Source organism: Opisthocomus hoazin, chromosome 15 (genome assembly GCF_030867145.1).
Source record: "Opisthocomus hoazin isolate bOpiHoa1 chromosome 15, bOpiHoa1.hap1, whole genome shotgun sequence".
Classification (NCBI taxonomy): domain Eukaryota; kingdom Metazoa; phylum Chordata; class Aves; order Opisthocomiformes; family Opisthocomidae; genus Opisthocomus; species Opisthocomus hoazin.
Genome location: NC_134428.1, coordinates 18,178,313 through 18,191,119, shown reverse-complemented (window position 1 = coordinate 18,191,119; position 12,807 = coordinate 18,178,313). Strand labels below are relative to the sequence as shown.

The window sequence follows — 12,807 nt, the reverse complement described above, 5'->3', positions numbered from 1 at the left end:
TGTTTTAAAAATATCTGGACTCCTGAAAAGAAACATTAATTGAATTCAAGTACATTCACTGTCCATACAAACACATTCCCCAACATCTTTTTCTCACCATCAAGATTTCATATATTCCATAAACCTAGCTAGTATTTCTATATTGACATGGATTTTACACAGTGATTTATAGATAACATATGTATTTGCTAACTAGAATGAAAATTGCCCCTACAGTTGTAGATGGGAACCACAGGATTTCACGTTCCTGCAATTGTTCCGATCAGCTAGTCCTTAGGTTTAAGTAGCTCTCCACATTTCTTCGCTCATCCTGTTTCTCTGCAACACAGTCCTTGCAAGTACAAATGCTCAGTTAATCAAACTGATTGTTATTTCCATTGCTTCTTGCAAACTGACACTACTTGCATTTACATTTATCATGCACTTGCAGTTGCACACACATGCCCTCAAGTGCAGAACAAGAGCTTCTCTGTAATTTTTTTCCCACAAAACTGGTGATGGCCTGGCAACATTGCTTCTTCTACTACTCTCATCCCTCAATGCTTTATGCTAACAAAGTCCTCCATAGAAAAAAAAAAAAAATTGAAGAAACCATCAAAAAAAAAAAAAACCACCCCACAGCCCCACAATGGAAAGCAGAAAAACAAGCAGCAGAAATTGTGAAGCAGCCGAAACTATGGAGCCTGAAGCAGCTGACAGTAAATGAAAATAAGCCACATTCAAGATATTTAATCAACTGCTAAGCTCAAAATCAGAAGCTACTTATCCGGATTAGGGCTTTAGTTTTGTTTTTTTTAATTACATAACATAACTTTACTACTACTATTGACACAAAAAGATCAGAAACCGGGGTGGGGAAAGAAGGTATTGTTCTACCTTGCAGTAAGTTTGGTAACAGCGGCAAGAATTCTTGATATAACAGATCATGACTGCCTCCTCCAATAGATCTGAACAGTGCTCTGAGCAGCAGGAAATAGTTATAGGGCTCTTTGGCAGTCTGTGCAAGTTCCATAGAGCTGTTCACAATCTTGTGCAAATGTGGCTATAAAAAAAATAAAGCTTGAAGATTAATAAAATATCAATTTTATCTACGTACAAGAGTTCAGCATGAGACAAGTTTTTTCAGATCAAAAGTCTTCAGCTGTTCCAAGTACTCTGATACCATGCTAATTTTACATCACTGTTGAAGAATTGTTAAAAAGTAAATCTGTATTTGAACAGTATCATGAACCCAGAGTACTCCTTAATTAATTAAACCCCACTTTCATGTTAGCCAAATGATTAAGTCTGCTTGCTACTCCAAGCAGTAACTGTATTAAAACAGAAAACCTTCTGCAAATCTGACATAACGGAAAATATTTGCTCCAAGGAACCTGGGGATGCGTAGCAGAAATCAGAAGTGTCGGAATGACAGGAGCAGACATTTCACAATATTAATCTGCTCCAGATCTAACTGCATCACTAATTCTTAATTTTGGGGAATGCTAAAACTTCATTTTGAAAGCAAACTTTTACCAGTAAAAAAAAAAATGGTTATGGAACTGGTGGCCTTTCTAGAGCAGAGGACATTAACAGTTTGCAGGAATCATTAAAAACAATTGATAAATACAAGGATTCTCACAGATCACGTACAAACAGTGACAAAATTATGGATTTTATTAACGTCTAAAAGCTTTCTACATTGCTATGCAAATGCAGCAAATAGCCTTCATCATTCAACTAAATTGTCTACCCAAGGCCCGTATCATCAATCCTACTGAAACAAAAAATGTAACAGAAGCATGAAACTGTGAAGGAAGTAAATCAGACTCTTTAAATTGGATCTCCAGCTTATAAAATCCCAATGACCTTGATTCTGATGACAAACGAGAAGAATTTAAGCAAGATTATATGAGTATTGCTTCATATTACTTATAAATATTATTTCATATTGCTTTTATCTTTCAAAGAATCTGGAAAATTAGTAGTCCCTGCTCTGTTCTATCCAGGAAACACATACTGAACTAATCCTGCTGTAACAAATCATTAAGCACAGAAACCATTATCACTCAGTTACCTGTATCAGAAATACTGTTTATTCTAATGTAGAAGGAAGAGAAATGGAGAGAAGTTATGTGAGAAGGTGCAGCATTCAACTAATATCTTAACAGTTTTTCTGGATATAGGCAGCTGTTACTTTTATGAGAAAGTACACTCTCGCTTCAAGCTCGGTATTCTAAACTCACTGAATAAGGAGATGATCTCACCACCATAAACAGATCCTTAGAATATACAGACAGTATGTTGTCAATAAAAAAAAAGTCATTCCTTAATCCAGCGTTTTCAAGAGCACAGAAATATCTAACTCATGAGGTACATGTCATGAATACAACATGACTGAACAAGATTCACCAACACACAAGAACGTGATCCTAGTCTAAGCAAAAGTCTTCAGTTAATATGGGAACAAGGGGGGAAAAATCCTGCAAGAAGATACGCATATCCTGACCATGCAGTTACACTGGTTTGTGGCAACCCCACTCATACCCAGAATTAGCACATCACTTTATGGTTTCAAATATGAAGCAAACATTCACAGAAACCATCTCTTATAAATAAGGCCATGTACCTGCCGTTTGGAAAAGATGGAGACATATCATTAGTAGTGGTTCAAACTTGACAAGACTATCAAACATTAGAGACAGTAAAACTCTTAAGTTTCTTTAGACAGATTAAGAATGTGCTGAAGAGTCAAAACAGATTTTTTCCACTTTTAACACAAATAACCTTTACCTTCAGCATTTGTTCATTTTCAGCTGCAAATAGTGAAACTGAGCCAAAGACTAACTTGAACAGCTTGAGATACAGATTGGAGAGTTCCACATTAGAGCCCATTTCTGGCAGCCGATCCAGAAGATACTCTACCAAAATCGTTGCAAAGAGGGCAGAGGTAGTAGGGTTTGCCAAGAAGGAATTGGCAACAATCTATAAAAGGAAACCACAAGGAGTTATTGTTGCTGCAATAAAAATAGAACAGAGGGAAAAATGCACTACCCAACTAAAACTAAAAACCTAAGACAAATTTCTTCCTCTATCTCCACTATTACCTAAGTGATTCAGGTTACTCTCAGTGGAGAACAACCATGCATACAACTTAAGTATTTGAGTTTAATTTTAAATGTATATTACAGGACTTGTGTTCTGTAAAACAGTAGGTCAGAAAATTAATACAACCTGAACAAAACAAGAACTCCACAATGTTCAATACTTTTCAAGAATAAAGTCCATTCGTATCTGCTGAACTGGACTGCTTGTGTTCGTATTGCATCACTTAGTCTGGAAAGTTTTTGAAAATCCATCTTTACAAAGTTTTTGGTTTTGTTTTGGGGTTTTTTGGTCTATTTAGGAGTTTTGGGGTTTTTTGGGTTTTTTTGTGGGGGGGGGGGTTTGTTTTGGTTTGTTTTTGGTTGTTTTTTTTTTCCAGACTGCTTCAAATCTTCCACGCTAATTTCAATGTTACTACTTATAATTTCACTACAGCCTTATGTAGTTCAAGGCATAAGCCTTTTTTCCACAGGCTGTTTATCATCAAATGAAAAAAGTAAACAAAAACGTAATACCTGAAGAGCATAGTTTTTTGAGATTCTCTCCACCATATAAGGAACAGTAGTTTGAAAGATTTCTTTAAAAGTTAAAGGGTTCATCATTGTGAATACACCAGCAAAATGCTCCAGAACTTCCTTTTCCTCTTTCATTCTGACTGTCTGACAGTTTGCTACTCGAACATATGTCTGTCCATTTCCTGCTATTTGGACCTAAGACAATTTCGAAACACACATATTGGTTACAGAACTTCAGTAACTTTTCCCCACTATTCTTAAAGTACCTTTTCAAAGAATGTGAGATTTTACAGGTTTCACATGCAAGACCCATGCAGTTATAAGTTGGACACAAGAGCCAACAGTGACAATAAAAATATTCAAATAGAGTGTTTTCAGAACAGATTTTAAAACCATTAAGTCAGGAGTGGAAAAAGAAACCAGGAGGAGAATCAGGTACATTTACATTTCACCAGTACTTTGTGTAACTACAGAAAATAAACATAGCCATGTGAATGCTTCCACTGATAGCTAAACTATCTCTTTGAAGAAGAGATCTAATCCACTACATGAAAGAAGTATTTTTAGTCTGAGCTGCCTGGACAAACACAGACAACAACAGCTGTTAAGAAAATAATTTGTTCCTTGCAAATGGTTAAGTACTTTGAAATTCATAAAATACAATACATGTGAAATTTGTTAGCTGACAAATCAATCCTTATGAAAAGATCTAACATACGGTAACTGTATAAATCAAAGCGCTATGCAGTCAGGTTACATACCTGATAAATATCTAAAGCTTGCATTGCGTATTTTACCAATTTTATATAGATTTGAGTCTCCTTAGGTTGCAACTGCTTATTGGGAATAAATTGTGCTTCTGAAAGAAGATAAAGAATAAGACTGTAGTTAACCATTAAAAACACTATTTCCTTTCATGCTAGAAAGTTTTAATTTTAGAATTACAAAAGATAAATGTAATTAAATATTGTGCAGTTTTACCACCAGGAGCTTTGCATGATGTTATGCCCCACGTGATTGTCTTGACACCACAAACCAAAGTTTTTACTAAGCTTCGGCAATCTGTGACCTGAAATGTCTGTTTATCTTCTTTTTCTTTCTCCCCTTGTTTTTCAAATACAGGTACTGGTGCAGGGGCCACTGGAGCGGCTGGGGCGGGAGATGGAACAGGAACAGGAGCTGCATTTGCTGCTGTCGGTACTCCAGGTAATGCGGCTTCAGCAGCCCCAAGTTCAGACTGTGGCTTGCATTTTTTAAAAATTACAGAAAGCTGGTATCGTGCTATCGTGTGAAATTTCAGAACAAAAACCTAAAGCACAAAGAGGAAAGGCAAATGGAAGAACAGGGGAGAGGGGGGGAAGAAAAAAGAAAGTAAGTTTCTTCTTCAAAAATCATTCTAAATGTAATAATAACCCTTCAAGTCAGCATACTTAGATCAATAAAATTTAGAAATAAGTATTTCTGAAGTCATTAAAACGACAGCAAACACTAAGTGTGTCAATATAGTAGTTTGCTTACTTTTAAGAAGTTCCAGAAGTAAAAATATTTCCTGAAAACTAGTAAAGCCACCAACTAAAAAATTATCTCTCTACAATTCTACTTAAAATTAAAAGCTATTTCATTTTTAAATATGACTTAATATTTCACTCTATAAATGTTTAGTACTAAGTATAAAAAGCTAGAATTTTTCAGATGTATATGTAATTTATGTCAGACGTATTAAAAGATATATACATTATACATTTAAGTTTTATGCAGCATATCAGATTTAGAATGCAATAATTAATCCTGCAGAACAGTGGTCCCCAACATTTCTGCCTCTTGGCTGACACTAAATAAGCGGTATGTTGCACAAGGTTTCAGTTTAAAATTTTCTGCACCTCCCAGATTTTAAAGTCTGTATCTACTCGGGTTGCTCAGATATTTCCCCACTACTACTACAGCTCTGTACACTATCTTCTTTCCTAGAAGCATCTTCTCTGAATTCACATATTACTACAAATTTTAATCTGATAAACAAATAACCAACCAATTGTGTCACATTACAGATTTTTTTTAAAGTAGAAAAAAAAGTAGTTTATTTGGAAGACAAAAGGTACTACAAAGCTACTTCAGTTTGAGAAATCGGGAATAAAGGACCCGTTACAATGCATAACATCAAGATTTTTCACTTGTACTGTCGCTTGTATTTTACATTTAGGATGAAGCCATTCCCTAAACTACTGATACCTTAAGGGAAAAAAAAAGTTCAGGTGTAATACCAACTAATCTGGAGATGACTACAATGACTAGATCTCTTCCCTGGTGCATTCAGAACCATGACAGTCTGTCCACAACAGAGAAGAGTCAAAGATGGAGGGGATGCACTACATTCAGAATTCCTAGATCTCCCTTTCCAAAATAAGCAACCATACGGCTTCCTGAGTTATCTTAAAGTGTCAACACAAGTTTGATTTAGATTTCAAGATATGCTCTCACACCCCAAAATAAGACTATTAAACCAGTATTTACCCTAGAAGTGTTTTACTCCACAACTGAGTGCATCTTCATGTTGTGGCAGGAGAAACACTAGGCAATCTTTATCCATTAACAACTTGGCTACAACACGCAGGTAGTGTTTCACTTGTACTACACCATGGATGACAGCTTTTAGGGCGCATCCCTGATTTTTAAAAGTAACAAAACAAAAAAAAATGCCCCCAAAAAATCCTCCATATAAAGAAGATCCTTAAAAAAAATCTGCAGGTCTTGAAAGGGTAGGTATTTATAGTTCACATTTTACAGATTGTATTGGGCTATGCCAAGGACCTGCAAGATAATCCGCTATCAAGATTTAAAAAACAAACAAACAAGAAAACCCACACAAGCATAACTAGAAGGCATTAAAAAAGATGCCATCCTTACATACCTTTAAGTGGGGGAAAAAAGGAGATTACAACCAAAACTGAATAAAAAAAATTTTAAAAGTAACTGCAACTGTTAAGCTACCACCAGCATCACAGACGCTCAGCTTCCTGCTTTGAAACAAGTCACTGAATGAATAAGCTGAGTTGACAAAGAATCTCCACTATACTTGAGATATTATCCCAGCTACATGACGTTTTAAAAAGCCCTTCTCTGAAGTATTAAAATGAAATACAGCATGCAGATTGTTTCTACATATTCTCATTTCCGAAGAAAGGAGAAAGCAAGATGTGATCAGCAACATAATATAAAATAGGATATTCAACTTATTATCAAATGTTTTAAACAAATCAATACCTCCAGCATTCTCATAAGAATATCTCTACCATTTCCATTCTCCTGTTCACTTTTAGACCGGATACAGTCTACCAAATTTAGTAGAAGCTTGCAAGACATTGTCTGGATACTGCTAGGCAATGACTCATCATCAATGTTCTTGGCAAATAACTGGACAGCAAGGGAGAGATCATTGAGTGGTAAATGCTGACGGACATGATGTACCAGGTCTGCCAATGTACTATATGCAAGTGGTCTATCAGTAAAAACAAGAAATGAAGAAAATACATTGAGGACAATTATAATTGTTGTTAATTGGACTTAACCAATAACTACTGCCGAGAGCCATTTCCAAGATTCTAAATTAAAATTTTCTTTTTTTATATGCAAATCCAAAGTTCACAAGGCTTTTTCCATTACACAAGAGAATTATAACCTGTATAGTCTCACCAAAGATGCATTAATCTGTCTCATTAACACTAATATTACCTCTCTGATCTTTTCTCACCCACTGCTGAACATCCCCAGCACACACATTCATCTACATACGGTTAAGAGCAAATTAGCATATTTTAAGCCACATTTTAAGCAGTGTTGGTAAGCTCTTTCACAAGTAATCATTGATGATTCATGATTTCAAAAGTAGTTATGAAAACTGATACATTTTATAAGTCATTTATTTTCAAATACCAGGTTTAAGCATCTAGTAGAGTGAGTACTTCTAAATCTAATACAAGTTGTCAGTAAGGTATACTTCATATTTCGACAAGAGGAAATAATTCTCCTAGTTCACATATTTTAATTTGGTCAGCAAAAGCACCTAAAAACTCGTAGACTATTGAAGCCACAGAAAGAATTCTCCTCATTCATTTTTTTTTTAAGCTGTGAATGAGCAAGTGTTATGGTACTTATTGACAAAACAGTTTAAGTCTCATTCAGATTTTACACTGGACACAAGATTTAGGCTGTTTTGTGAAATATTGGGAAAGTATTGAGCCAATTTCGCTGTGACCACTGTTTTGGTTGTGCTCTGCAATTCAAAAAGTGAAACAACTTTTCGTCACCCATTTAGGTCATTTTGCCCTACACTCACACTACCATGCTGTGCCATCAATGTGTTAAACAACCACCACTCTTTACAGCAGCAGAAGCCCTTTCATTATCAGAATCTAATAAAATTAGTTATTTAAAGCAAAGATTTACGACCCTATACAGACATTGTTGTAAGCATTAATAAATCTTGAAAGAAACCAGCCCTGGCAGGCACTCATATAGCTATTCCAAACTTTGTCATACCTCAGTGTCTCTCGGGCAGTGTATCCAGAGCCAATTAGTATAGATTCATCAAATAGCTTGTCCATACATGGAATAAATTCTGTAAGTTTTTTTTTTAAAAAAAAAGGGGGGGGGGGAGAGAAAAAAAGAAAAAGCTATACATAATGATTGGCAAAGGAAATAATCAGAATACAGCAGTTAAGCATTAAACCATTTAACTTTGGTATTTAAACCAAAGTCAGAAAGTGATTTTATTATGAAATTCTTTCCTGAAGCTTATACAAGGCAGTGTCATTTACAAGGAAAAGTTCATTTAACCTCTTATGATTATGAACTCCACTAACACTTGCCCCTTGAGTAACATTACGGTACACAGTCAAAAATACAGCACTGATACAACAAAAATAGTCACAGCTGAAAAGAGAAAAAATGCTTATGTTATTTTTAACTTTGCAGAACTTTATAAATGTAACTAATGAGCTACTGGGAAGGACGAGTTTGGGTAGCACAGTACAACACAATTCTATTTTGCCTGGCATCTTATCATACAAGCTCTATCCCAAAATATAACAAGGAATACACACAACCTGGGGTCCAGGGAACAAAAGGAAGATTTCAGTAACAAAATCAAGTGACAAAGCAAGACCAAAGCAGCCTTTTCTTTTTAAATATAGAAATCAACAAGTTTATGGAATTCATTAGGTCACTCCACCCTAAAGTCAGATGACACAAATAGCAGTAAGGATTAACTGCTCCCACCTCTAAATACTGCAACAAGCCAAAACTTACTAATAAACAAAAAGTCAAATAAAGAGAAAGTGGAGCACCCAGCAACCTTCATTCTCCACAGATTTCCAAACAATATTAAAGACAAAAATCCAGCATTTTCTGAATGAAATCTGAAACGCACAAATGAATCAGTGAGGTCCACTTAAACGAAAGTCACAACATGGTAGCTAGCTGTCTTTGCTTTAAGAGAACATCACATTCTGCAAAAATACAGAGGAAGAGAAAATGAGAGCACTGGCATTGTTTTTTGAGGGGGGTAGAAATCTTGAAGACTTACAGTGGAAAACGTAAAGAAAGAACGGGAATAAAGATTTTAGATGCAAAAACAATCCATTATTTTACAAGACAACCACCACATAAGTCATGACGTGAGAATAAATTCAGTCACAGCCAACAAATAATACTGTGGAGAAAAAAGCTGAGTCAAAAAGATGGTTGGAAAGTAACTGCCTTGGATCAAACCACTCCGAAAAAAGGAGTTAGTCTTAGATACAGTAGTGTTAGCAAACACACAATGAAAAAAAGCAAAGGAAATGCAAACTGAAAAACAATAGTGAGTTTTTGTGTATTGAACACTTCTAACATTAACATTCCTGTGTTGTGCTATCACTCTTAATGTGAACTAGTAAGAGAAATTAAAGCAAAGCAACCAATAATAAATTGTTTACACCAGACCACTGATTGAACTCTCTCACTGTTAAACTTCGTAACATAAGAATATTTTATGTGGAAGTTAAGGAATGTTCATAATGTTTAGTCATTACAATTCCAGAAACACCATACAAACTACTCTAGATTTTTGAAATGGACATCTCAGTTAAAATTCTCAAAACACATGGCTTAATAAGGATGAAAACAGGTAAGTTTCTAAATTTGATTTGAACTCTTGTCTTCTAAGCCATGTGCATTCTTCACGCGCATACATTTTGCTGACATAAAACATTCTTAGACAGAGGCACTCTTTACAGTGATAACAGTGGAGAGAGCAAGTACAGTTTCACCTCCACTCTCTCTTTTAGGAATCAGAAATGAAGTTCCACGCAGACAAAAAGCACCACAATCTGGCATTATTCGTCAACTCTCAATCAACACAGAAGACTTAGTTTGAAAGATTATTTCACTGAGAACAACAGTACCAACGGCAAGTCCCACAGACATGAAACACTTCCCTCAACACTCATTTTTCCAAATAAGTTGAACTGCACCAGGAGAATGACTGAAGCCTTACCTTCTACAGATCTCCACATACTTTTTATCCCACTCCTCTTCCTCACAACTCCGTATTACTCCTGCAATACCATGTTCCCTCTTCTCCCTAACACTGCTCAGGATTTCCTCCTCTACATACACTTTAGGGCTGCCAGGCTGCCAACAGCCGCGCTGGAGGGATGCGTTAGCAACCTGTATGATAAAATACCAGCCAAGCGACCAAGGGCAATGAATTGCTAAGCTCACACTGCTGTTTATTCCTCCAATGGAGACACTAGCTCCGGTCTTCTCCACTATCCAAACACTAAAGTTCACAAAGGATGCACATCTTACCTTCAAGACCTCACTCCTCTGTTGAATTTTGCCAAAATTGGTCAAATTCAGAAGTTATTAAGGAGAGGCTGAGAAATGTAGAACAATTAAGCTAATTTCTTTAGGAAAATAGCCAGAAACAGCTTTCCACGTGACCACAATACTAAACTCCATAACTAGGAAACCTGCTATTTTTCTTGGCGAGCTAACAATACCTGTAAGACATCACACTGCCCCATAATGGTTGTTAGGAGAAGGAAAAGAAAGGGAAGCAGACAGCAGAGATGAAAAGACAGAAGTTAGTATTTTACAATGTACACTCACAGCCAATTTTGCAATCCTGCCAAAGTAGAATGTATCCACCAAACCTGGTTAATTCAGGCAGACCAAAAATAGCTTTCTTCTGCTAGAGACAAATACTATGAGCCGAATCAAACACGTGGTATCATGTTTTGACAGAACTACTTCCATACAAACCAACACAAATGTTTATCATCAAACGATCATTACTTACAACAATAGATATTTGGAAATCTGGAAAAGCCACTTGTTCAGTACATCATCTTATTAAGATGATTTTATTTTTTCCAAGGAAAAAGAAAAAAGGCAAAACAAAAATCTGATCCACCCCCAAAATAATTATTATGTAATAGTCCAAAACAAACAGTAAGCAATATGCCTTTTAAACACACAGAAATAGTTGAAATCTTTCCAGTTTATAGATACTTTTTTAAAAAAGTACTACATACGGCTCCTCAAGTCTGTTGTCAAGATGTGCTTAGCAGCAATCAGAAGCTCCTTCCGGAGGTGTGCCGTTTCAGCTGGACAGTTGGAGAGCAACTGCAACATTCCTTTTACCATTTGCTGAGAATATTTAGCCACTAATTCCTACAGCAAAAAATAACATGAATACAATTATTATGACATTCTATTTTAAAGCTTTGCTTTACATTTGCGAAATAACATTAAATTAAAATTCACTTGTTTCTCTTTAAGAAGTCTACTTGTAAAAATAAAATACAATAGCCATTCCATAAATGCCTGGGGCACGGGTAACAGCACATTTTTACTTTGCATTTACATGAGAATACTTGTGAAAGGACAACAAAGTACACCCCTATCTTTAGATTTGCTACACAAATGCTCTCTCCAACCCCTGATGCACCGCAGTCACGCTGGTCACTTGCCTGCTATAAAGTAAATAGAGATCAGTTGCAACAAAGCAACAAAAATGCAACCTACCTGGTAAATTCTTATGATGTAAGCCAAAAAAGACAACGTTTTAATCTGAGCAGCGATAAAATCAGCATACAATTCCTTGTTATAAAGCTTATGTTGCCTGAAATTAAATTGAATAGTGGTCACGATTTTGTTCTTCCTCTTTAATACTTTAGTTCAGAAAATTCACGTGTTTCAAATTACATCATCTTGTAGTAAGGTTCTTGCTTCATAAGGGAATAAAATCATGGAAGAGCCCATTTTCAACAAGCTCTCTGCCATTCAAATTCCCAGCATCCTACATTCTAAGCAGAAATGCACAGGCCCAAGGCAGCCATACAGTTGTCAACTTTCTCCAGAGAGCCAAGCCCATACATCAGCATCAAACATTTGGCTCCATTCCCCTCACTGGGGCAATTTTTTTCCTCCAAGCAATATTCCCTACCACAGACTTGTCTGTCTCTCTCAAGCTTCAACCACTTATTCAGATCATCCAGGCAAACAAGGAAAGATAGAGATGTTACTCCTGCTGCCCTGCTCAGTACCACTTGCTGCTCCTCAGCAACATCTCTCTGAAGCAGGAAAAGCAGCACCTGTACCTGCAACATCACAAGAATTTGCCTAAGCTGTACCTCAGCAGACAAAATGTATCACTGGTGGTACGGTAAAGACCAAACAGCAGCAAGTGTCCTAGCTAGCACAGTTTCTGTGGTAGTACGGATTTCTGTCAAACTCTTAAAAAAATGCATTATCAAATAATAAATTGGGACCTACTGTACAACTATGGATTTATCAGTGACATATAATGGAAATACTTGGATTTGCCAATTACTTCACCTACAAAACTTTGACAATTTTAAGTCAAATAATCATTGTTACTTCTGAGATTAAAAGCAGTAAAACGAGATGCAAAAAATCTTGCACAGAATGCAAGACAAAAATATCTTGGGCGATCCTGAATGGCAAGTTTAAGTAGTTTATCCCAAATGTCATCAAAATACTGTCAAAATGCTCTTACCTTGCTTGAGCAGAAACCTGTATTATAATAGTGTTCATAATCAAGGGCACAAATTCAGCTACCACATTATGAATGTTCAGTTTGTAGAGCTTAAAAAAAAAAAATAAAGTATTATTAGAGAAATTTACTAGTTACACTTGCAGTCAA

The 12,807-nt window shown here is 36.0% G+C and overlaps 1 protein-coding gene across 1 annotated transcript in view; it reads right to left on the bottom strand.

The window, feature by feature from the left end:
• Positions 1–12,807, bottom strand: part of TRRAP (transformation/transcription domain associated protein) — a 101,282-nt gene that overhangs the window by 79,570 nt on the left and 8,905 nt on the right. Inside the window, exons 11-20 of the mRNA XM_075436054.1 lie at positions 12,661–12,749; positions 11,667–11,763; positions 11,174–11,312; positions 8,136–8,214; positions 6,861–7,095; positions 4,581–4,908; positions 4,361–4,458; positions 3,600–3,794; positions 2,773–2,964; positions 877–1,042 (exon numbers count right to left, since the gene is read on the bottom strand). Of these exons, the coding sequence (XP_075292169.1) occupies positions 877–1,042; positions 2,773–2,964; positions 3,600–3,794; positions 4,361–4,458; positions 4,581–4,908; positions 6,861–7,095; positions 8,136–8,214; positions 11,174–11,312; positions 11,667–11,763; positions 12,661–12,749 (1,618 nt within the window). The remainder of the gene's footprint in view (positions 1–876; positions 1,043–2,772; positions 2,965–3,599; positions 3,795–4,360; positions 4,459–4,580; positions 4,909–6,860; positions 7,096–8,135; positions 8,215–11,173; positions 11,313–11,666; positions 11,764–12,660; positions 12,750–12,807) is intronic.